The following is a 24,876-nucleotide window of genomic DNA, read 5'->3' as shown; positions in this document are numbered from 1 at the left end:
ATGGCGGTGCAGCAACTCAGATTAGAGATCAAGATTGTTTCTGTCACTGTGAAGCAGGCCCGGCCGGTGAAGCCCGTCGTGTCCCATCATCCTCGGCGGCGTGACAGAACTCTACGTCTGCTCGTACGCTGCACTCGCAGCAGAATCATCTCGTGTCTACAGACAGCTCGCAGCGTGGGTGCAAATCCGGCCAGCATCAGGAGCGAGGCGCGAATCACCGTGTGGGATTCGAAAAATCCTGTTTCATTTCGAATTGAAGTTGTGAAGTCCAGAAAGGACCCGGAATCACCCCGATGCAGCCGGTCCTGCGTCAGCGGCCCCCTTTGGGCCAATGGGGATTGACCAGCCTAATCTACCGGCTCCTTTTAACGGAGCTTCAGATTAACTGCTCAACGGTCCTCCGGACTCGGCGGGGAGTCAGCCTCCTGCCTTCCCGGCTGATGTCCGGTCGATCTAGCATCCCACCGGGCCAACCTCATTCTGTCAGTGTCAGGTACCGGAAACTGCCCCCCCCCCCAGACTGGTGGAGCCCCGGGACAAGGGGCCGGAAATAGCTTGTTATAATGGGCAGCATCGGGCTCTGTTAGTGCGGAGACATGACCAGGGGTATGGACATGCTGCCATCGGGGGGGGCATTAGAGATTACTTCCTGCTGCCAGGGATCCGGCGTTTGATATGTCAAACCTAAATCAGCGGAAACATTCCTGACACGGGGGCAACAGGAAAACGCAGAACAAGCTCAGGATGTAAAGTGATGCTGCAGAATCCAGAATGAGTCCATTTGGTTTTGAACGATGGCTGATGTGTCCTGAACCGACAACAACAACAACAACAACAACAACAAGCCGCACTGCTGGAAGCCTCACACTGACGAACCACCTCAGAACAAAGGCACCGGGCCGTACCAAGTCTGCTGACAACGGGGTGGTGGGTTTCACATAGCTGGAGGGGCTCGTGATGCTTTTATTTGTGAACAAGGATACTCTTGAACAATTCATAAATTAGAACGGAAGGAGTCGATGGATCGAACCCTTCACCTGAAGTAAATGTGACTTTCAACAACAGAGGCTGCAGCGACCAATCAGAACCAAGCAGAAGTCAGCTGACTGCACGCCTTCACCCAGGTGTCAACAAGGTTTACGCCAACGCGAGCAGGACGTTCTGGATAGATGTCCTTTTTAATCCCCATTTTGTTTTGCTTCAATCACGTTTCACAGAAAATGGTTTTATTATTATTATTTATTTGCTGAATCCTGTTGACAAACATCCAAACAAAAGGAACATGCAACATTCGGCAATCTTGGCTGCTGCAACGGAAGCCCGAGGATTTCTCTCAAAATGTTAAACATGCTCATCAAAAGTCGGACTTTTACACAAAATGTAGGAAATGAACCGATGTTTGTTCTTCACTGATGAACCCTCTGAATAAATCATGAAGCTGGTGGAGTGACCCTCGGGGGTGGGGTTAGGGTTAGGGTTGTTCTGGGGAGTACCCCCAAAAAAATCTCCAGCCTGTCCTGGGATGGTTGGCCTTCATAAACTATGACGTCAGATTATGACGTGTTAATCCACCATCACGTCATCCAGCAGCTCCTACCTTCCTTTTTCAATGACTTTGATTTATTCTCCAGACCTTTGACACGCGCACTCGATGCATCACGTGACATTTGAGCACATTCCACTCGAGTCGAGTCTGATTCACTTATCAGTGCGTGACGGAGCTGCGGCTGCGCGGTTTCCACGCGTTTATCATTACACGTCCTTGATTCTCGCTCCTCCACTTCAAAAGGAAGCTGCATTCTTCAAACCAGAAGCAGCGCTGGCTCATAAATTCCACGCATTCATCTGATCTCAGAGGTGCGCGCTCCGGAGGCACTCTGAATAATTCTCTTGGCTCCCCCCCCCCCACGCACTTCTACACCCACGGCGCACGCAAATCCCTGCTTAGGAAAACAAAAAAGAGTTTTTAATAAAGAACGAAAGAGTTTGTCCACGCGCGTTCACGCCTCGTAATAGTGATTAAAACACACCAGGAAAAGTCTCAGGTGACGTGAAAAGAACCTCTGCGTGGACTTCAGCGTGGACTTAATGTCCGTTTACGCGACAGCAACATGAAATACGTCGGGGACAAGGACAAACCCCAGCGGGACACCTTCGCGCTGCTTACCTGCAGGACACGGTGACTTCTATCTTCGTCGCAGGTACGGTGGAGTTGAGCGGGTCGAAGTCCCCGATTGTCGCCATGGCTCGGGGGGGGCGCGGGGGGCGCGGGGGGGGTCCTCCAAGTTGTCCCTGGTTTTAGCCTGAAGCGGGTCTGAGACGAAGCGACCGGCTCCGGCAGAGGAAGCTGGAGCTGGAGCGCAGCTGAGGGTTAGAAGGCATACCTGAGGATGGGGAGTCCATTCAGGGAGGGGGGGGGGAGGGAGAGAGAGGGGAGAGAGAGGGAACCGGCGGCTCCGCTCCTCCTCCTCGTTTCTCTCCATCCATCGGCAGGTGGAGGCAGAGACCTCCACAAGGCGCGCCGACCCGACGTGTGCCAGGAGGAGGAGGAGGAGCAGGAGGAGGAGCAGCAGCAGGAGGAGCCACCGTCCCAGATGGAGGAGCTTTGTGACGTTTCGTGATTGTTATCTGTACGGCTCCAGGTTCGACTTCACACCTGGCGCCGATCCGCGTGGAGTCATCACGCGGGATTCCTCTAAATTACACGCAGGTATAGGCGTGAACGAGCGGAAACCCCCCGCGCGTGTCCGCTGCGAACAATCACACAACCAACTAATGGAGATTAATAATTCTCTGCTGAATCTTAAGGCTGCGCTGCGAAGCGGCGGCGTCCGGACCGGACCGAACCGAACCGAACCGGAGCCTGCGAGGCAGCGCGGAGGGAATAAAACACACCTGCATTATTCGATTCGTTTGCGTTTGGAAAATATTTAATTCATGCCTTCAATTTCGTGTCACGTGAGACATTTCACCTCCTCCACTCCTCTTTTGTGTCGAGAGAGGAATTGAGTCTGAGAAAACAGGAGGAGGAGAAAGAAACGGCTCAGAGGAGGAGCAGGAGGAGCAGTGAGGAGTGAACCCATTCCTGCGCATCACACCATCAACAGTCATTAACAGGATAAACATTGTTTCTCTAGGAAAGCTCGCTACAATATTTGTGAATGAATAATTCATGAAACACTGAAAGAGTTCAAACCTCTGAAGCGGTGGGAAATTAGCTCGCACAAAATCAGCATCTAACAATTTCACATGTCTAAAGTTCAAAGTAAGTATAAAATGCCGCACTTTTTGAAAGAATTCTCATTAGCGTTAAAAATGCACATTAATAAATCAGCTGAGGTGCGTGAGGAAGAGGAGGGTGTGGAGTAAATAGTTAATGTATCTCACAAAATATGATGAATAAACCAAAAGAACAAAGGCTATGAGATCATTAAAGAATTTCCCAAAGGTGATTTTTTTAAACTCACAATAGCTACCTTCTCCTTCTGATCTGTCCGCCTATAAGACCAAAAAAGATTTAAAGACTTAAAAGATGCATCGACTGGACAAAAACCTGTTCACGCGGAGAAAATAAAGATCAGCCGAATTCTAAAAGAGATTCTGAAAACACAATTATTTTCTTTTTTTTTTTTACAAATAAAACCAACAGTTGCTGCAAATGAGAAACCAGGAGGATGTCTTGCCAAAAGAAAAGAGAAAAAAAGCCAACAATGGAACTGGGAAGTGACAAATTGAAATTTGCAAATGACAATTGAGTGAAAATTTGAAAATGGCAATGGTGGTTTAGGAAGAGCTCTGTGATTGGCTGCTCAACCACAACAGTCGGAATGATCAAAATGATCAAATTATTTGATTTGATTACACCTTGACGGGGACAAATCCTTGTCGGAAAGGCTCACAAAGCCGGACGGCTTGTTCAAGGGTACAAATGAAAGCATTCCGACATCTCCGGAAAACAAGCGATACAAGCAGCCGTACGGAGCAAACGGGACAGAGGGAAGAAGAATCACATGGCTTAAAAATAGCTGGAAATTAGAGTCCGTCTGTCGCGCAAATGAAATAACTTCTGCCAGTTAAGAGAACAGCTGAACATTTGGGGAAATGTGTTAAAGTATGAGAAACTCTGCTAAACTAACTAGCATAAATCAAAACAAGGGGTGGGAACAGCCATTTTATGTCCAATTTGAAAAATGCATTTGTAAACATTGAAGAAAAAAATATATATATATACACGGTCTTCAGAAAGCAGATAAAACATTGCTTTTGAGATGTAGGTTCAGTATCGCTCTTAATGCTAACTGGAGGTAAAACATGACTCAGCGTTCTCTGAGATGAGCAGAAGTCTTTTCCTAAAATCGTATTAATGATAAACTATGAAACAGATCAACACGCGACGAAACAGACTTCATTCCGCAACCAAGGGGGCAAAAAGCTTTATTGCAAAGCTAATGTTGCTACAGTCAAAACCTTCATTAAAATTTAGCTAAAAAAACAAAACAAAAACAGATCTCTTAAAACCATTTAAGGAACAGAAAAACACCTGAAACCGGACCCACTACGTCCGATCCGGTGGCGACTGAAGATAAAAAGGCACAACAAAAATGTCCTGAGGTGCAGCAGCCGTCCAAACAGTGTGGCAACAGAATTCTATGTACGAAAACAAAGAACGTTAAGATGTGAACAGGGAGCAGCCCAGGAAGAAATGCCCATCTGCGTGGAGACTTCAGTCCGGGCAGGAATCACATGGGTTCATGGATCCGCTAACTCAGAGCTCAGTGATTCCCGTGCTTCCACGCCAACGACCGGAGACGCAGGAGACACGGGATATAGAATCAAGTCGAGGCCAAACTGAAAAAGGTTGGGGATTCACCTCCTGGATGGTCTTTGGCGTAAACATCAAAGCAAGTGAATCACATGTAGCTTGAAAAGGATTGGATCCGTTCAGACTGCCCGGCCAGAGACATGTGATTCGGTCCGATCACTACGTCTTACAGCTTTGACAGTAAGACACATTTTGCCTTTGGGTGTGTCCGAACATTTGTTGAATGCCGTAGCCGACATCGGGCCTCTAATTGCCGCACCAAAAATAAAATAAAAAACACGCTCGTTAAACCGTCTCCTCCAACGTTCCGATCGTGAGCGAGGAGGTCAGCGGGCCTCCTGAACCTGAAAGGAATCTCAATAAGGAGAATCAGCAGGAGCCGACGGGTCAGAATAAGACCCAGAAACACAGACAGCATCTTCTTCACGACAGATTTCAGATTCAGCCTCTTTTCCTTTATCTGGACCCCGAAGCCACAAGCTCTGAAACAGATTCTCTTTCACTATGATCTATTTGTACTAAATTAAAAGCTGTACACATCAAGTGCAGTTTTTTTTATCTCATCGGATAGAAAAGAAAAGAGCAGCGCAAAAATAAGATGGACAAGCGCCTCTCTTCCTCCGAACGCGACGGCCACACAAGTAATTAGAAACAGGTAAAGGAAGACGCCTCCATTTACATTTCGTCGTCCCTTTTTGATGCGGCGGCTTGAAAGCGTTTCCCTCCCTGAATGGCGGATGAACCCGACACGGAAGATTAGACGAAAGTCCGGAACAGAAATCATCCTTCAGCCTCGAACCGAAGATGTTTGGCACCTTATTCTAGAGTCCAGACGCGTTCAAATCAACTGCGGATGGACGGATGGACGCGGGAGGAGGACCTGAAGTCACATTGAGAGGGTTTCAAACGGCGGCGTTGGTGCCCCGGAGGCCGACCCCGCGGGCGAACTGCTCCAGCAGGCCGGAAATGGCGCCGGAGGGGCTGGGCGCCGAGGACTTCAGCCCCACCGTGGAGCTGTATGCCGCCAGGAAGACTTCCCGCACCGCCTCCAGACGTGACCGGCGCTCGGAGAAGGGACACCTGCAGAGGAAGGAGAGGGAGCGTCAGAAGACGGACATCAAAGCAACAGAAGACGGTTCAACGTCCGCCTGAGTTAACCGCCACAGAGCTCGTTCCCTCCCAGTCCCTCCGATTTCCTTTGGATCGACGTACGAGCGAGCGAGCGGAGCTGGGAGTCGGATAAATCAGAAATGAAACGCGCCCCCTGCTGGCGGCAGGATGAACCAGAGGAAGTATCCGGTGGAAAAAGCCTATCGCTTTCATTCCCCTCCCCGGCCGCCGCTCGATTCAGCGAGGGGGGGGGGGTCGCTCGGCGCTGCTTACGTTCGTCCGATGGGTCCCTCGTCCTGAAAACTGAAGGGCAGGGGGGAGTCGTAGGCGGCGCTGGCAGCAGACGAGGCGGAGGCCGGCGGTGGAGGGAAGGGGGCGTGGTCGTGGATGCTTCCGCAGCCCGAAACTATCTGCCAGCTCCCGTACTCGGTGGAGAGGGAGGAACCGGAGCGAGCGTGTTCCGCCGCCAACCTGAGGAGTGACGGGACGATACCGAGCGTCTTAGCCCACATGACTGATGCAATGGATGCAAGAAACAACGCAGACAAACGGATTCACGTTCAGGATGCGGTTTAAGGTCGAGACGACGTTTTATCCAGAAGCGGTAACCCCGGCGACGAGTCGGGCGAAGCGGCGTTTCAGCGGTTCGTTGATTGTTATAGCGACTCATCAAAATGATAAGTTCATTAGTACGTTTTTATCACTCTTCCATTCGTTGCTCCCGTGAACTGTGCCCCCCCCCCCCCATTTATTCTGGCAGCACTTGAATGCACCACGACCCTCCAGCAGTCCACGCGGTTCTGCTCGAATGAACCCGGGAACGCCTCCGATTGGACCGGACTGTAAACACGACACGCCCAACACGCGAGCCTCAAACGCGTTTTAGCATCATTTAAATTTCAGTCCTTTCTGAGAAAATTCTCAGATAGTTTGGACAAAGGGTCCGAGATGAACGTCGGAGGAGGCGTGGCCTCACGGCTCATGCACGAGCTGCAGGCGCTCTGCTAGCCGAAGACGGCGCCGAGCCTCCAGGGATCATCCACAATACCGAGCTTCAGTGTGTGTGCGTAAGACGGCGTGCAAACGTGCGCTGTGGCCGCGGCGACCGGCTCACCGTCTCCCGGGGACGGCCAATGGGCTGCTGCCGGTTCGCGTGGGGGCGTGTTCCGATTGGTTGGAGGACGAGGAGCTGGAGGACCTGGCCTCGTTGAGAGGATGGGAGAGGTGCTCGTCCAGAGAGGTCGGTTTATTCCAAAAGACACTCGGAGGAGAGGAGGCGGTGCCTTTTCTCCTGCAGAGAGAAGGGCTATGTGAGCATCCACAGAGGAGGAGGAGGAGGAGGAAGAGCACATGCAGAACACAATTCAATGATCGATCGGAGGATTGCTAACTTCAAATCGCCGATTAAACATGAATGACGTGTCGGCAACACAAGACGAACTACCGACCAGTAGGCGGTCTGGGGTTGGCTGGAGAACAGGTCCACGGTGTCGCTGGAGAGGCCGCAGGCCCCGCCCACCTCCTCGGTGATGAGGGAGAACTCGCTGCTCAGACTCGTCACGCTGCCGCGATCCCGGGGTTCTGCAGCGGAGCACACGGCGGAGCGCCATGAGGTTCAAATCCCACCGACATTCACTAACGCACGGCTCGCCGCGCGATTCTCCTCGGGCCGAGATCGCGACGACAATCTGATGTCGTGTATTTAATGATCCGGCCTTTCATCTGCCTCCAGCGAACAGAATCTGCCGTAAGACTTTGACCTTCGTGGGCTGAACAGCCAGAGGCGTTCGGGTTCCTTCAGAACGAGGGAGGCGGAGAGTAAAGATAGAACCCAGGAGGAGTGGGCGAGTTCTAGAGACGGTTGTCGGATCGCAGCGGCGCCGTGTTTGTCGTTCCAGCGTTCCTGCATCGCGTTTGGCGCCGACTGGGACTCTCGCCCGGTTCTGTTCTTGAAGTCACGAGTGTTTGTGCATTTTTTTACCGCTTCTACCTATTCAGCCGATAAACGGTTGTGTGCTTGATTTTATGGGTGCGATTGGGAAAACTCTGCAATATTTGCTGTATTGATCTATTTAAACCGCTCTCTGGTTTATTGATATATTTTACCAATAAAGCTAATAAATAATGGTGGTTGAGGAAATCGTACTTTCTTTGCTAAAGCTTTGTTTCCCCCCCTCAAGAACAGGATTTTGATTTTTCTTTCTCAAATATACAATTTCATCTGTTAGAAACTTAGAAATTGATCATATTAATCCTGACAGTCAGGGGGGTGTTATTGATCAGACAAAGACTTACTTAACTGGCAGAGGTCATCCACAGTAAAGTCACCTTCTTTGAAGTGGGAGTTCTTTCTCCTGAAAGAAGAATGATGATGAAATTAGAAGATCTAAAGGAGAGAGAGAGAGAGAGAGAGACATAGCCCCACAGACACCGGTTCGTTCCGGTCGGGGCACTGATACTCCAAACCTCAGCAGAGAGGCGATCAGATGACCAGAACTTTATTATAGAGACGGAATGAATGAGAGAGACAAAGAAGGAAAGATCACAGAGAGACGAAAGACTGCCGGATGAAAGGAGAGGACGGGGACGGAGGAACAGACCTTTGTTTCTTCACAGCGCAGAACTTCTCTGAGACGATGTGCTTCAAAAAATTGAAGCAAAAAAAGAAAATCTGAGGAAGAAAGAAACATTTCGATCAGAGAGGAAACCGTCCGACGCGAACCTTCACAGAGACGTCCAATCGTCTCCATTTCTTTGCCGTCCTGATTAATAATGTCTGCCGCCTTCTGAAAAACAAACAAACGCGTTTCAAGTCAAACTCACCTCCTCTCCTTTGGAGAGTCGATCTGGCAGCATGTGACTGTGAAACAGATAAAGAGGAAAGAGCTGCATCATTGGTCACGTGAGATTCATCTACCATCATCATCATCATCGTCGTCGGTGAAATCAATTAAACGTAACAGATTTGAATCAAAGTAACTTATGTTTAATGTGAAACCTGAATTTCCTTTTTTGTTCCCCGTCTTCGATCACAAACACACACGTGAGGTAGCGCAGAGTAATCTGATTACAGTCGTGTCGCTTCAGAGGACACAAATCAATCGGCTCCATAAATCACCTCCAGTCCTGAAGTGGGTCAGTGACTGAGGAGGTGGAGGCAGCAATTACAGCACCTCCCTGTGTCAGCTCCTCTCCTGATGCCCCCCTCTGTTACACACACGTGTGTGTGTGTGTGTGTGTCTGTGTGTGTGTGTGTGTTCCTGCCTGCTGAGCCTGCTGGCGCGTAATTACTTCGTCTGGCTGGCAGTGAAGTGGCTTTTTATGAGAATTGGGCCGATCTCGCTGCAATTGTGAAAGAAGAATCCCAGGAGGAGGAGGAGGAGGAAACCAGCGCCTCCCTGCTCTCCTCGTGTCGTCCCGGCCTCCCTCTCCCACCGCTCCCAGTTTGTCATTAACCAGACGCTCTTCAATTATGGATCGCGGACAATCACTTCGCTTCGCTTCAAACCAGATGGCGCCGAGAAGCCTCAAATGCACCGCTAAACTATTTATGCGGGCTAACGCGGCGTGGTCGCAAAGTCATGAAATTATGATAGCGGCAATTATTTTTACCCGAAGAGGAACCAGTCGTAAGCGATGGTCAGATAGAGGATCTGTGCCGGCTCCAGGCTGGCGTGCGCCGCGCCGTCCTGTGGAAAAACCACACGGCATAAGCGAGTCAGACATTTCAAACGAGCAGCGGCGGATAAAACACAGCGGGCGGATTGTCCACGGGACGCCACGCCGCGCCGGGCACCAACCACGATTCCTTATTCCGTTTAAGGAAGACTGGGGTCTCGGCGGAACGTACAACACGGAGAAAGGAATTACGTATTTATAACGGCAGGCTGTATTTCTCATAAAGGCAGCGGCTGGAGAAGAAGCCAATTAAAGAATGTATGAACGGGCAAATGAGTTCTATGTGGAGAGGCGGAGTCAGCGTGGGACTACCGGAGCCACTGATGAACGCCGGCGGGCGAGTCGACGTCTCGCGGAGACACGGGGGGAGTTAAAAGGAACTTACTGCCCACAGAGAGAGCCTGAGGAGGGAGACGAACAGAGGCGTCCGGTCCCAGCCCGATATGCAGTGAACCAGGAGGCCGCTCTCGTCTGAAACGACAACAACGTCAACGACACGCTGAAGCGACCTGCAAAGAACGCACTGGTGACGTCACGGGCAGCGCCGGGACTCGTGTCAGAAAGACCCGATCGCGCTCGAGTCGTGTCGGCCTCCATCGGGACTCGGGCATTTCATTTTCTACATAAACCATCAATGAAAGAATGAAGTCAGAATATTCCTAGGTCCCTGAACGCACCGCTCCGTCTGAATACAGGATGTGTTTGACCAAAGCCAGCCTACCGTCACTGTTGATGATGTGGAGCAGCAGCTTTAGATAGTTCTGGGTCTGCTCCACCAGGTCCCAGGACTGCGCGCGCACACACACACACACACACACACACGCACAGAGTAAGGTTATAAATCAGGCATCGCTCCCTAAAGCTCCTCTTCAAGTTACTGAAATAGTTTCTGGTTCTAAATAAAGTTCTGGTTCATCAAAGAATATTCACGTTGCCGTGAGCACGAATCACAACCGCGGCAAACTGCAGGATGGACAGCAGGGGGCAGTAGAGCCCCACGGTATGGGAGACGGTACCTGGTACCGAGTCCAGTCGATGTTCAGGTTCTGGGTGAAGCACACGGGGATCGTCAGAGGAGCGTCCACATAGTCCTAAGAGGAGACATGCGATCACTAACAGAACCGAACTCTGCTTGACCCGCGGCTGAACAGAACCCAGTACCTGGTTCCAGTTGAACACAAGACCCTCTGCCGTGTAGTCCCTGTCTTTGTAGTCCTTAAAAAACTCACACCCTACAGAAGAGAGACACCCTGTTATGTGTGAGGTGATGAACGGACTCGGATCCCAGCCGGACGGCGCCGAACGCTTACCTGGGTAAGGCACGGAGAGCAACGTGAAGTCTGCATAGCGTTGAGCCTTGTCTACCTTCTCAGAGGAGGTCACACTGTGGAGAGGAGGATGAGGATGTGAGCCTTCGGCAGCCGGTGCAGCCCGATGGTACAGAACCCGCTGGACCCGCTCCGTGTCGCTTCTTACTTGAGACCGAATTTCACCTTCTTGTTCTCCACCATCAAGTCACAGATGTAGCGGACCGAGAGGTAACGCAGCAGCTTGATGTCGTGGCCTCGAACCTTGTCGAAGAGCTGGGACTCCCCGTTCCTGAGGAGGCGGGGGAGAGGGGAGGAGGACCGGAGGAGGCAGAGGAGGAGGAGAAATGAATGGACGGGCTTTCTCTGCCTCATGTTCTCCATCCATTGACTATAAACCCCGTGGGTCATCAGGTTATTTACCCGGCGGCGTTGTCGTCTTCTGGAACCTCCTCAGACTCCATCCAGGTATCGTCACTCCCACCTGAAAGAGAGAAACACCTGCACTCAGAGCGAGGACAACGGAAGCCCAGTTCCTGAAGCCTCCGGGCCGGGGCGGATCCGTTTGCTCTGCTGCGGTTACACTCGCGCTACAACACCCGGGGAAGACAAACGCGTCTTTAATGATCCTTTATTTTATATTTAACCGCTGGCTAACGTTTCCCTATCATGACCGCGTTAGCTCATTTCCAGAACACGGGAAGCCCCGCCTCCTGAGATGCCGTGTTAACTGGCTACCACAGGGCTACTGCTAATTACCTCCTGCCACTAGCTCTCGCCACCTACCGTTTACAAGAGCTGGTTTAGTCAGTTTCCATGAAGCTAAACTGGTTCAAGCTGGTACACCAGACCAGAAGAGACAAAACCAGAGCCCTAAACTGGAACATCTTCAGAAAGTGGGTCATTGACAGCCTGTAGCCGCGGCGACAAGGATTTAAAACTCATTCAAACAATGACGAACGGTCAGTCAACACGACGCCGTTGTTGCACCTGTGTATACCTTTAAGACACCGCTAGCACCGACACACGGGCGTGGCTGTCAGGATGTCGGTTTCAGAACGTAGGAACTCGGCCGACGCCGCCGCTGGGGTGAGCGTCGGCGTGCCGTACCTGAGAAGATGTAGTTGTAGCCCGTGCGTCCGTACAGCTCGCCCCATCCCGCCAGAGTGGACGACCGGCAAATATGCTGAAACGACGGGGCGTAAAAATGAAAGTTAAAATCGGCAGACATCGACCACGTTTAAATTTTAAGAATTATTAATAAAGACAATACGAAGCAGTCAGCAAATGGGATGAAAAATTAAAAGCAATCAGTTCCCGTCTGTCTGATGATCCACAGAGTGATTAGTTTTTTTGTGACCCTGCTTCCAAACAAACAAACAAACAACAGACTGGAGTGAACGCAGCCCGAGCAGAGGCTGCAGGCTTCCCGGCCCGGCGTCAGCACCTTGCCCTTGTAGAGGATGACGGGACAGACGAACCTCCCCCTGCAGCGGGCCAGCTTGCTCCGGTTCACCAGGTCCTGCAGCTTACTGATCTGCAGCGCGCTCTCGAACCTGCACACAAACCGCCACGCACGCGTTCATCAGCAGGCCGGTCGGTCCAGAGTGACACCTGGTGCACGAGATGCAATCACAGAGCGCCGGACAACAGTTCACCGCCACGCTGCAGGGTCAGCGGGAACGAGGAGGCGCCGCGCTCGCCCCGGAATAGTCACCAAGTCGTGTGACGTGTACGCTAGCTAAACAAATAGATGGGCGCTGCCCTCTGGAGCAGCAGAAAACAGGTGGTTATAGGGTTAAAGCCATTAAAGGGGCGGGATTCAAAAGGATAATAACGAGCGCACGGAAAACACCCATCAAAAAGGTTTCTGTGACGGACGGCGAATAAAACCGCTTCCAGATAAACACAAACGTCTTCTGCGCCTCTTATCAGGTGGAAAACAACAAACATCAGAGGGAAAACTGAAAAGGTGCAGCGTAATATTCTACCAGCCGAATATTTAAATAAGCAAATTATATAAACGCATCCTTCCCCCACCAAAATGACGTTTTTGTTTCAGGGGAAACTGCAGGACAGACGATGAAATGGAAATAATATTATAAAGGATTTACAGGTTTATCAAGCGCTCCTGTGGAAATACATTTCCCATTCCCGGCTATAAAGCGGAATCTTGTTCCACTGCAGTATTCCGGAGTGGGAATCGCCGCCTGTCACCTCTTGTGACAGAGTCGCTCGACTTTAGCGCTGCCTCGAAGTGCTGGAGGACGACCTTTGCTCCCTGCGCCGCAGACAGAGTAACTGATAACCGAGCAGACTTTGGATCCGGAAACAGGATGGACGGACTGAGACGGGGGGGGGGCACCTTTCTCTATCCATATCGGTGGATTCGTACTCCAGGAAAACGATCTGCCGAGGGTAATGGCCGCACACTTCTCCGTTGGCGTTGTGGATGATGCTGTATTTATAATCTCTGGAAAATAACTGCAGACAACGCTTCTCTATGGCTTCAACCTGGAGAGACACAAAAACGATGTTTCAGAAACACCGTCGAACCTGGTGGTGGTTCCTGCGACATAAAAATAATCTCAGCGCAGTCGGTTCGAGACACAGAGTCGAGATTCCTGTCTGTTATAGCAGAACGAAGAAGTCCCAGGACTTTATGGAGGTTATAGAAGGTCAAACGTGACGGAGGAGGGAAAAACAGGGAACTCGATTAATGACCCGTTTACTACACTGACGGGAGCCGATCATATCAATCACAAATCTACTAATCAGATCTATGTGTGCCCTAGATCATGGTGGCAAATGTGTTGTTATTGATATTTATTTATGTTATTTACTAGAGAAGTCACAATGCAGCGAGACATTAAATTGTTGCATTCATGTTCTGCATTCGTCTCGCTAATGACAGATTCCAAGTGCAAATTACATTTATTACCTTTTTTGGCAAATAGGGTGCCTCTAATGCATCATCTCAGAAAGGCTCCATTTAAATAAAGTCCCTTACTATTGACATTAATTTGAAAACAAATCCCATTCACTTCAGTTGTGAATAAAAGATAAATGTGTTTATTTAATATATTCAAAGACGTGTAGGTTGATTGAGCCCACGCCGGATTCATCGTTGGTTCCTAATGGTAATAAATAAATCATTACCGTAATTGCTGAACTATTATGCGCACCTGTGAAAAAGCCGCACCCACTGAATTAAAAAAAATATATATTTTGTACTAAAATAAGCCGCACATATTCGTAAGCCGCAAGTGCATTGAGACAAATGATATTTAACGGAACACGGCTCGTAACGATATCCGCAGCAGGTCTTCAAGGTGAACAGCCTCTGGCATGTTAGAATAAGGGAAGTCGGCAAATCAGATCCGTAACTTCGGGATAAGGATTGGCTCTAAGGGCTGGGTCGGTCGGGCTGGGGTGCGAAGCGGGGCTGGGCTCGAGCCGCGGCTGGGGGAGCAGTCGCCCCGTCGCCCTCCCCTCTCCGCCCGTCGGAGGCTGCGCGGCGCGCGCGCGCCCGCCTGGCGGGGTGTCCCCGTCCCCCTTGCCCCCGTGCCCCTCATCCTCCGTCCGCGGGAGCGCGGTGCGGCAGGGGTGGGGACGCCCGGGAGGTCGAGGGGGTGGGTTCCTTCCCCGCTACGCGGCGCGTCCGACGCCGCGTAGCGGATGGCGGACAGGCGGCGGGGACCGGGTACGGCGGTCCAGCGGCGGCGACTCTGGACGAGCTCCGGGCCCTTCTCGCAGATCTCCCCAGCTACGCGCAAGCGGGGCTTTCCCTCCGGGCGGGCGGGCGTTAATTTTGTAACGAAAATAAATAGTCTTTAACGAAACACGGCTCGTAAAGAAAGTGGGAAAATATACGTAAATTTGCCGCGTCGTTGCATAAACCGCAAGGTTCAAAATATTGGAAAAAAGTAGCGGCTTGTACACCGAGAATTACGGTAGTCTCTCTCGGGAGTCAGAGTTGCTTTAATGGGGAATTATTTAAAGGGAATTCCGCTGATTTTCAAATGAAGTTCTGCTTTACATTCACACAAACAGCCACAAATGAAGACATCTTACCCGAGGAGTGACCTCCTTCGCTCTGTACTGCATCCTGGAGAACAAATCGATCAAATCCGCTATTTCCTCGCTCCTTCTAACCGGCAGACCGGTGGCCGCGAAGCCGCCGACGGCCGAGGGGGAGGAGGCGGCCATCATCGCGCCTCGACCCCGGGCGGCGGCCTCCAGTCGAACTCGACCTCCTTCAAAAACCGCAGAACCGTGTCCTTTGAGACGGGAAGACCGACCAGGCCATCCCTTCCCAGTCAGCTTCCTCCTTGAGGGGGCCAGAGCCGGAGCGTCTCCTCGAGTCCCGGGCACCGGTGAGCTGCTACGGTCCCGCAACACAAGCCCAGCTGGGTTAGCAGGACCAGCTAAAAGAGGCTAGCTCAGCTTTTCAGGTGGAGTCTGGTGGCTTCCGGTTAATTAAACTACTCGTTTACTCATTTTAAACAATAACGGTTCGTTTGTAGTCCTCCACATTACCGCTGCTCTGGGCTTTGCGTTGGTGACACCTGAACAACACGGCACCTGCTAGCCTCCGGTCAGGAAAGCCCGAGGATCCTTTCGCGGCCTGCTCACGTTTCCTCAGTAGTCACGAACATGGCGACCAACGGATCGGAGCGACGCAGCACTCAGCCCTGCGGCTACAAGGTCTAAGGCCATGTTGTCCCGAATAAAAGCCCCGGCAGCGGAGAGACGTGTCGCAATCTACGGCGCTGGCGTGCCGCTGCGACGGACGGTAAACAGGAAGCTCGCGGGACCACGTGACGGTCACCGCCCCCCTTTTAAATGACGCGTGTCGTTGATGAGAGCGATGGGCGGAGTTTATTAGACTGTCACGTGGTCCTGGACGTATTTAATGACGCTGCAGGTGAGGTTGAAACTCAACTCAACTTTATTTATAAAGCACGTCAAAACAAAGTGCTATACACACAGATTAAAACATACAGACGTGGAACATAGGAATAATAAAATATAATAATATTATATACACGTTTAATTAAATGAAGAACACCAGGCAGCGCGGCTGTGACCGAGAGGGCAACACTATGAATGGAGAGAGAGAGAGAGAGAGAGATGTAATAAAGCTATACGACCCTAATCTATCACTTTTTTTTTTATTAATTACAGCTTGTTTCCAAAGTATTTTATTCTAGCAATACTGTACTTCAAAATCCCTTTAAAAACAAATAGAAAATCACGACAGTCACGTGACAGTTATGTTTGAATAGTCTAATTTGGGGGAATTTTATTCTATTATCAGAATCAGAATAATTTATTGATCCGGCACATGCGCACTATGAGGCTTCTATGCGTCTTTAGACAAGCACATGTATTCTTTCACACGGGGATTTTGCGCTGCTGTGACGGAAGAACATGATCCGCACGCTCCTCGGGGGCGCGCTTCATCATCTTCATCCTGCATGAGTGATAGGATGAAGCCGCATCGGCGTGTCCGTCCGTGGAGGAGGAGTCTCCGTCGTCTCGGGGAAGCTCGGTGGGTTCTTTGAATCCTTTTGGGTCTGCATGTACCGCGGAGCCGGCGGCGAGGAGGAGGAGGAGGAGGTGAAGAGGAGGAAGACGATGGTGGTGGTCGCCTGCGGGTTGCACGCGGAGGAGAGTTGATCTTTTTTCCGTCCGCTGGATCACGCGTCACCGATTAGACTGATTGATCCGTGGTGGGGAGGGGGAGGGGGAGGGGGAGGTTTGGATGTGAGACCACCAGAGAGAGAGAGAGAGATACCTGTGGACATTTGTTGCAGAGGAATTATTTCTCTCTTTGTTGGTTAGTTACTTTCATCCTGTCTTCTCTCGAATAGAGAGGGAGGGGGGGGGGGGGGGGGGGGGTCAGCAGAAGAGGGAACACCGCCGGTTGCCGCTGTTGTGACGGGAGGGGGGGGGGGGACAAAAATGCTGCCTTCACAAGAAGCCTCCAGATTCTACCATGACGCCTACATGCGCAACCCGCGCGCCGTCGGGGTCCTGTGGGCCATCTTCACCATCTGCTTGTCCATCATCAACGTGGTGGTCTTCATGCAGCCCTACTGGATCGGGGACAGCGTCAGCACCCCCCACGCCGGCTACTTCGGCTTGTTCCACCACTGCGTGGGCAACGGCAAGTCCGACCGGGAGCTGCTGTGCCAGGGCAGCTTCTCCGACTTCGCGTCCATCCCGTCGGGGGCCTTCAAGGCGGCGTCCGTGTTCGTGCTGATGTCCACGGTGCTCATCCTCACCTGCATCGGCTGCTTCATCCTCTTCTTCTTCTGCAACACCGCCACGGTCTACAAGACGTGCGCGTGGATGCAGCTGCTATGCGGTAAGGAATGGATTTATTTTTATTTTTTCATTTCATAAATCTTTATTTCACTTTGTCACGTGACACAGCCTGCTCCTCTTCTTCATCCCACTGGATGAGAACGCGCGTAATTGTGTGGAGTTATGATAACGAGATGCCTTCAGCGGTGTCGCATCAAAGGTCACACTTTATATTCCTGTTGCCATGTCTGCCTCCCAGATTATCCCGCATTATGCGTGATCCGCGCACACACGTCCCCCCCGTCCCCCCCCCCCGTCCCCCCCGCGCGGCGCATCCATTCATGCGTGACAGCGCTCGAACGAACTCCGCGCGTAAAAGCTGTCCTGCGCGTGTAATTGTGTCAGACAAGACGCAGCTCAACAGAACGGAGGCAGGTTTTTAAATAATCGTTGTTTTAGGGTTGGTAGATTTACTTAAACCTTCAGTTCATCCTCATCTTCCTCCCAACAGGCCAGAGGCGGTCCAAGCCTTTTTGGGGGCCCCCGAGCAGTGGGATGCACCCCACAGGAGAAAGGACCAACATCCTCTTCTTTAATCGCTTTATTAGAGAAATACCTCTGCGTAATCTCACAAAGCTCTAATTAACCGGACGTGATGCAGATGAAAGCGGTCACTGCTCCGGTGTTGTCGCTGAGGAGGAGGAACATGGTTAGGGAGGGAGGAGTGCTAATTGTGCTTCGGTCTGGAAGAGCTGACATTAAGGGAGGAGGCGTTTACGGTCCGGGTCGGCGGTGCATTTGAGGACTGGGGATGTTTTTCCTGCTCTCTCTGGTTCTGTGGGGGAGAGAGAGCGAGATCTATTTAGTGATATGACATCATCACGACTGACTGACAGCGGATCTGATGAGAGGATAGAGTATTGATCCTACAGGTCCAACATTCAAAGCCATAAAGATGTAAAATTCTACGTTTTTCTAGGATTGATTGTCATGTGCAGGAGCGACGCTGACAGCGTGAACGGAAGATGACATGGAGGCGGGGTCTGAAAAAAATCCCTTCAGAATCCCAACTGACTTTTTAATCAGGCACACGAGGTCAAGTTCAAGATAAACTATGACACCATAGTGGGCTTTTGCACACACAGTGGGAGGAGGAGGAGGAGGGAGCCGGCTGGATGGAAGACCGTGCTGAGAGAATGAGATGAAGGATAGATGGTGGGTGAAGGAGGTGAAAGGAGAAGGAAGAGTTTTTTCCTGACCTCATTCTAGATCCGATCCAGATGAAATTCGGTGGTGAGATAGAGACCCCCATCCTACATGACTGTGTCAAATTCCATAAACGCTGTTCAATAATCAACTTGGATATTGAGGAACAAATTTTGAAGCTCCATTGACTGCAATGTTACCAAAAAAGTCAAACTGATCCAGAATCCAGAATCTCTTCCGGATCATCACACAAGAAATACGCAGGAAATACGCAGGAAACAAGCAGGAAACATGCAGGAAATATACAGGAAACATGCAGGAAATACACAGGAAATACGCAGGAAACAAGGAGAAAACAGGCAGGAAACAGGCAGCCATTTCCAAAGCTGGGAGAGGAGATGAGAAAATCAATTCTACAGCTGCTCCCCAGGAGAACAAAGAGGAGCAGAGAGGTCACACTCCTCCTAACAGCATGCATTAAATGAGCTGTGTTGGGTTTACTTGCTCATTTTTTGGCAACGATGATGCAAGACTTTTTCATCCTCTCTGGGATTCAAAAGTTCCATCCATGGCAAATGTTCACCTGCGCGCGTGTGTGTGTGTGTGTGTGTGCTCACACACCGAGTCTGTGCGTCAGCTGGGTCCATGCGCTCAGCAGCATCGGTCCAGTCAATGAGGCGTTCAGGGACCCATCTGTTCGGGCCAGCCTGGCCTCAGCCTGATGCGCTGGCCTGATTTCCTCCACAGGAGAGTTGAATAAGACCAAATCCGCACAAACGCCAAAGCCCTGAGGTGCATGACGCGCACACTTTATGCAGCAGAGCCACGGCATCAGATCTTTAATTTACGGATGCTGTGAGTGACCCCCGTAACCCTGACGTCTCTCCCTGTAAATAACGGCGACCCTCTGCTCCCCAGCCGTGTGCCTGGTGCTCGGCTGCGTGGTCTACCCTAATGGCTGGGACGCTGAGGTGGTCCGGGACATGTGTGGGGAGGACACGGGGAGGTACACCCTGGGAAGCTGCTCGGTGCGCTGGGCCTACATCCTGGCCATCATCGGCATCCTGAACGGCCTCATCCTCTCCTTCCTCGCGTTCGTACTCGGCAACCGGCAGGGCGACTTCCTGCAGGAGGAGGCGAAGGCCGACAGCAAAGGTGAGGAGTGGTTGGTGAAATGCGTTCCTTTTATTTATTCTTTTTGTCGACCATGTTTCTGTGTAGCCGTTTGTAATTATTCATCTGCTTTGTGTCTGTCTTTCCTGCAGATTTCGCTGCTTCCAGAGTGAGTTCACGCCAACGTTGTTCTTGTGGTCGTATCTGATGAACGGTCACATGACCACGTTACCCTGTAACAGCAATGCAGCAGCCTCTCGAGCTTCTATATGCTGCTCTACGTGTTTTACAAAAAACTAAACTTGGTGCCTAGGTTACCCACAATGCAACTCAAGCATTAGCGATGAAGACTGCAAATGTAGCCTGGAGATGCTATCCTCAGGTGGAAACCAGGAGCGTGGTTTAACTCGACGGATGCTGGCTCGAGTGATGTCACTGGATGACTCCTCCCCCCCGGCTGGATGACTCCTCCCCCCTGGAGACAGCATCAGTAGAATGCCGACGTGTCCGTTTGGGACAGGCGTTCATCAGAGGTGGTGTAATCGGAGGGTTTTCCACCATGTATGTGCAGAAAAGTAGGAAAACAAAAGGTGACAGCGTGTTAGAGAAAACACCCCCGAGCAGCAGAGTGACCCCCCCCAGAGGAGGAGGAGGAGACGTCAGTTCGAGGAAGGCCTTTCAGTGAGGAGTGTCGCTGGTCGCTTCAGGCCCTGCAGCGTTCTGTGTGCACATCAGCATCACAGAGAGGTTGGGGGTGGGGTGGGGTGGGGGGGGGCAGACTAATTATGATCTTAAAAATAAAAAACCTGCAAACACAAATATAGAGTGAGCAGGAAAAATAAATGTGAGCTCTTCTTCTTCTGGGAACTTGAGCAGCAGCAGTGTCTCTAATATTCCACTACGTCATGTTGATTCTGCTGATCAGGAAACGTGAGGTTTCGGGTTTGAATCCCAGCTGCAAATGACTAATGCGGCTTTTATTTCTGTGGACGGTTAGAAGAACTAAACTGACATTTGCTTCCTCCCCGCAGCTCCATCTTGGCTCCTCGCTGCGATTGGACGGAGTAAGACCCATCGATTTTCCTTTTCCTTTAACACTTTTTCCTGTGAGGGCCACATCACTTTTCCCTTCTCTGATGGAGGAAAAGTGTGATGACGGCAGGGGTGCCTAAACATTTAGGGGCCGGGTCAGGGTTACGCTGCACACCTTGGTTTTGAACCCAGGATCTTCTAGCAGGGAGTCAAGCGCACCACCCACTACACCACCTAGATGTTACCCCACCAAACATAGACAGTAGCATTGTTGACTTTAGACCAGAGGCACTGGTTTTGAATCCAGTACGACGTCACCTGGTCTGAGACACGCCCACTCCACATAACACAAAAGGAAAAAGCACAACATAACAACACAACAACATAGCAACACAGAACAACATAACAACACGCGGTGGTCTGAGATATCAACTTATTATTTGACAGGTACGACTTTAGTAATACCTCAAGTTTCCTCACCTATACGGTGGCGTGGTCGGTAGGGTTACCGACTCACAGCTGGAGGAACTGGGATCGCATCCGGCTGTGGGGGTGGGGTGGAGTAGGGGCGGCAGGGTAGGCCTAGGGCCTTACCTGGGCGGAGTGAACTGGACCACTGGTCCACTCCACTCCGCTCAGGTGTGCCCTGGACCTACCCTGTTGCCCCTGCTCCATCTCATTCCCGTAGTGGGACCAGGGCCGTTTTGCCCCCCTCAACAATGCTGCCAACCATGCCACAGTGGAGGTGAGGAAACTTGCCCTGTTATTACAAAGTAATTACTATGTAGTAAGTTGATATTACAGAACATCGGAACATTAACTTTCTGGCCATATGTGACCATCATTAAAAATAAAAGGGAGGCTACTCCTGTTGTATGGAAAGGAAAATAAGTAATTTTTATTTTGGGTCACTGGCAAGAGGCCAAATGTGGAAATGGGCCGGATCCGGCCCGCGGGCCGTAGTTTGGGGACCCCTGCTTTAACACATCTGATTGGTGCATCCTCATTATGACCTCATTATTGAAAGCAGGACGTTGACTCAAGCTGTAACATCCTCCTTCGGATCTTCATTCACTCCGTAGGCCTCCTCCATGTCACCTCCTCCTCACCAAGCCTCCATCCAAACCAGAGTTTTTAATCTGCTAATCTGATGCTACGTCTGTTGTAACACCTCCTCTCTGTCTGCTCCTCCTCCAGATCGAAATCCAGGACACGAGGGATTTAAGATTCGGAGTCCAGCGGTTCCACTGAGAGCTGAACCTCCTCTCCTCCCGGTCTTGCGCCCTCCTGCTCCCCTTCCTCCTCCTCCTCTCCTCTCCGAAGCTCTTCAGGTTTAGGACCAAAGTGGAAACTGAAAGAGGAAGGCTAAAGTTAGCTTCATCAAACTCTGGGACCAAATGATTCAGAACAGTGTTGCTGTCTGGTGACAGGGTTATAACAGAGGTTATAAAGTTATTAATGCTTTTCCAGGATTTCCAGCTTCTAAAGTAACGCTATGAGGTGCAAATTTAAAAGCACACGGGTGCTACTAAAATAAAAATAAAAACAAGAAGGAAAAAGAAGATTTTTGTACAGTTAAAGTCTTTTTCAGGCATTTTCAAGTGTTTGCATCCCAGGAAGTAAACGTTTCCATAGCAACAGGGTAAGAAGAGACTCTTTCAAGCATTTTTACGGTTCTTGACGTGACGCTCCCTGTAAGATGTACGAGACCCTGTTCTGCCGTCAAACCATGGAAAACGTCCCGTCCTCCTTCAGCCAGAGAGACGAGGGAGGCTCAGCCATTTCTTCCACATGCTTTGAAAACCGGCCCCGTTCGGGATCCGATCTGGACGGTTCGGTTCATCGGCCACGGGGACAGGCCCTGCATGCTGCACTGATCTCAGGTTCCGACTCCGTTTGCCATCCAGGACCGCCGGCGCCGAGCTTCATGTTGGGAGGACAGACCTCGCAAGAAAAACAGGCGTCCCGCACTGTCCCCCACTCGGCTTCCACTAATTCTCTTGTTCAGTTTTAAATGTTTATCTAGTTCAGGGGCCACCGACTGGCAGAATCTGGACCGTTACGATAAAACAGGTCAAACTGCACCATTAGTTTAGCCCTCAAAGGGATTGGGAGATTTAAGTTAACCGGAACAGCCTCGGAAGCTCAGACTGCACCGGGGGGGAGGGTCGACTTCCTGGTCACGGTCGGTACAAGCCCATCGTCAACCGGGTCTTCAGCAGCACAACTCATTTTAGCGTTTTAGTGAGTCAGCATTGAGGCCGGATCGATCAAAACGTGACGTTCACAGATCTGAGTCCGTTTTAAGTTTAAATTAGAAGGTAAAAAAAATTTAGAAGACATAAAGCAAAGAGGAAACCGGTGAAGCTGAAGAAGAAGAGATGGCCGCTGGAATGAAGACGCATCCGGATAACAGGCGTCACAAACAGGAAGGGAAGACGCGGCGCGTTAAACGATGGAGCCTCTACCTTTGTAAATGTTTGTTTACTTTATTTCTCTTTAGTCATTAGATGCTGTGATGTTTGTTTGTGCAGGAGATTCCAACATGGCGTCAGCCGCCACATTTGTTACTGTCGTTGTTTCAACAACAAAAAAACGTAATAAACTGATCGACAGTTTTTTATTATTATTATTATTTATTGGATGCTAATTTTTATCTTCCTTTGCTGTTGTTACTCAAACAAATGTTTAACGTGACTCTTGTCCCTCTGAATGGGACCTGATAGCAGAGAGGCGAACACTTCAGAGGAATCTTAGCCCAATCCTCACGGGCTAAGATTCCTCCAATTGGAATATTCCCAGTTTACCTTATTCCGATCCCACCGGAGGCTTTCCATGTTTGTCCGAACTTGATCCTCCTCACAGATGGACAAGCTTTCTTCTAGGATTTTGGGATCCTTGATGGAATGCATCTGACCGGCTGCAGGATCCAACTGGACCAGGAAGCAGAGCGGCTCCAGAGCATCACCGAGTCCCCCCGCCCCCCGTGCTTCTTGAGGGGGAGGGGGTTCATTAGCAGTGATCCAGTTTGGTTTCATGGCTCCACAGAACAGCATCCCAAACATTCTGGCCTTTTTCCGGTCCTTTTGGGTCAACAGTGCATTTAAAAGCTGCGATTATGATGTCAGGCTCTGCAGTTATCAAACTTGGGGGCTGTTTGATGCGTAACCTGCACCTCCTGGATCTCCGAGCAACAAATCTCCACCTTGGAGTATGCCTCTCCTAGCCGCCATCCAGGGCTATTTATAGCCACCACAGAGCAGCTCAAAGATGGCCGCGGGCCAGCGGGTTGTGCAGCACGTCAGAAGAGATTGCCGCTGTTTTCCGTTGTGGGGCGGGGAGACCGGGCCGGCGTCTGAACCGGAGTGACGTGCCTCCCGGTCCTCTCACCACTCAAGGGTGAGGTGTGACCTCAGAGCGCCGAGGTTCAGGTAGGGCTGCACACCTCCGTTACATAGGAGGTCAAAGGTCGAGTGATGGCAGCAGCTGTGCGTTTAAGCCCCTCCCCTCCACAGGGTCTAGTAATTTAAAATGTCACAGAATGATTTTAACAGCGATGTTAAATTCAGTTGAAATGCTATGAAGCTCCAGAAATGTTCCCGAAGGCTGAGAAACTTCAACTCGGCTTCCATCGGCATGCCGACGAGTCCATCCTTGTGATTTACATTTTTGGGGTAACTGTTCCTTTAAGGAATGTCGGAGGAGATTACCGCCGCCTGTATTGTTGTGTCAGCTGTTTATATTGTTGTACTGAACCTCATATTATGACGTTTGTAATGACGTCACACACTTTTAAATATGCCGTCTCCTTTTTTGGATTCATTCATATGTAGCTCAATGCTGCCCTCTGGTGGCCAGGACGCGGTACTGTAGCGTCTTTAACCGAACGGACAAGATTTGAATTTGATTTCAAAAACTTGAAAGATTTGACAAAAAGGAAAATAATAGGACGACGACTTTAATCACGTCATTAATGATAAACAAACTATAAAGAAATCAACAGTGAGATTTGAATATTAGCATCTGGTAACTGGATTGAAAGCTGTTTATTAAAGTGTACGACTAGGCTGAAATGACTTCAATACATAGAATGTAAAATTAATAAATGTTACTATTCCTGTTACAATTTTTTATGGTGACACGGTGTTTATGCCACAGGTTTTTTAATTTGCGAGCTCACATTAGTCCCACTGTTCGGTCTTTAAACGCCGACCTTGGAACAATAATCTGAGGATTCATTTCCTCCAAGATTTCCTTGTTGGCGGAGACTTTTTAAACCCTCAAATCGTTTCATCC

General features: G+C 50.5%; 3 protein-coding genes across 3 annotated transcripts in view; 1 reads left to right on the top strand and 2 right to left on the bottom strand.

The window, feature by feature from the left end:
- The window catches only part of cpne9 (copine family member IX), a 50,143-nt gene extending 47,899 nt beyond the window's left edge, over positions 1-2,244 (bottom strand). Inside the window, exon 1 of the mRNA XM_068742514.1 lies at positions 2,168-2,244. Coding sequence (XP_068598615.1) covers positions 2,168-2,244 — 77 coding nt within the window. The remainder of the gene's footprint in view (positions 1-2,167) is intronic.
- Positions 2,245-2,912: 668 nt separating this feature from the next.
- mtmr14 (myotubularin related protein 14) lies at positions 2,913-15,148 on the bottom strand. Its single transcript, XM_068741926.1, has 19 exons — positions 14,992-15,148; positions 13,283-13,431; positions 12,365-12,473; positions 12,028-12,103; positions 11,341-11,401; positions 11,087-11,209; positions 10,921-10,994; positions 10,772-10,842; positions 10,627-10,701; positions 10,332-10,398; positions 9,996-10,081; positions 9,545-9,621; positions 8,756-8,792; positions 8,533-8,603; positions 8,228-8,286; positions 7,381-7,513; positions 7,047-7,223; positions 6,206-6,403; positions 2,913-5,902 (listed from the first exon to the last, which is right to left on the bottom strand). Exons 1-19 carry the CDS (start codon positions 15,127-15,129, stop codon positions 5,725-5,727), a joined length of 1,959 nt encoding a protein of 652 aa, XP_068598027.1. The 5' UTR covers positions 15,130-15,148; the 3' UTR covers positions 2,913-5,724.
- A 1,736-nt stretch (positions 15,149-16,884) lies between these two features.
- lhfpl4a (LHFPL tetraspan subfamily member 4a) lies at positions 16,885-21,831 on the top strand. Its single transcript, XM_068742614.1, has 5 exons — positions 16,885-17,290; positions 19,354-19,590; positions 19,701-19,717; positions 20,580-20,612; positions 21,778-21,831. The coding sequence occupies exons 1-5, from the start codon at positions 16,885-16,887 to the stop codon at positions 21,829-21,831; spliced, it is 747 nt and encodes a 248-aa protein (XP_068598715.1).
- Positions 21,832-24,876: the final 3,045 nt, after the last annotated feature.

The sequence above is a fragment of the Brachionichthys hirsutus genome, chromosome 8 (assembly GCF_040956055.1).
Source record: "Brachionichthys hirsutus isolate HB-005 chromosome 8, CSIRO-AGI_Bhir_v1, whole genome shotgun sequence".
Lineage (NCBI taxonomy): Eukaryota > Metazoa > Chordata > Actinopteri > Lophiiformes > Brachionichthyidae > Brachionichthys > Brachionichthys hirsutus.
Note: the sequence above shows the minus strand (reverse complement) of the source record. Positions and strands in the feature narration are given on the sequence as shown.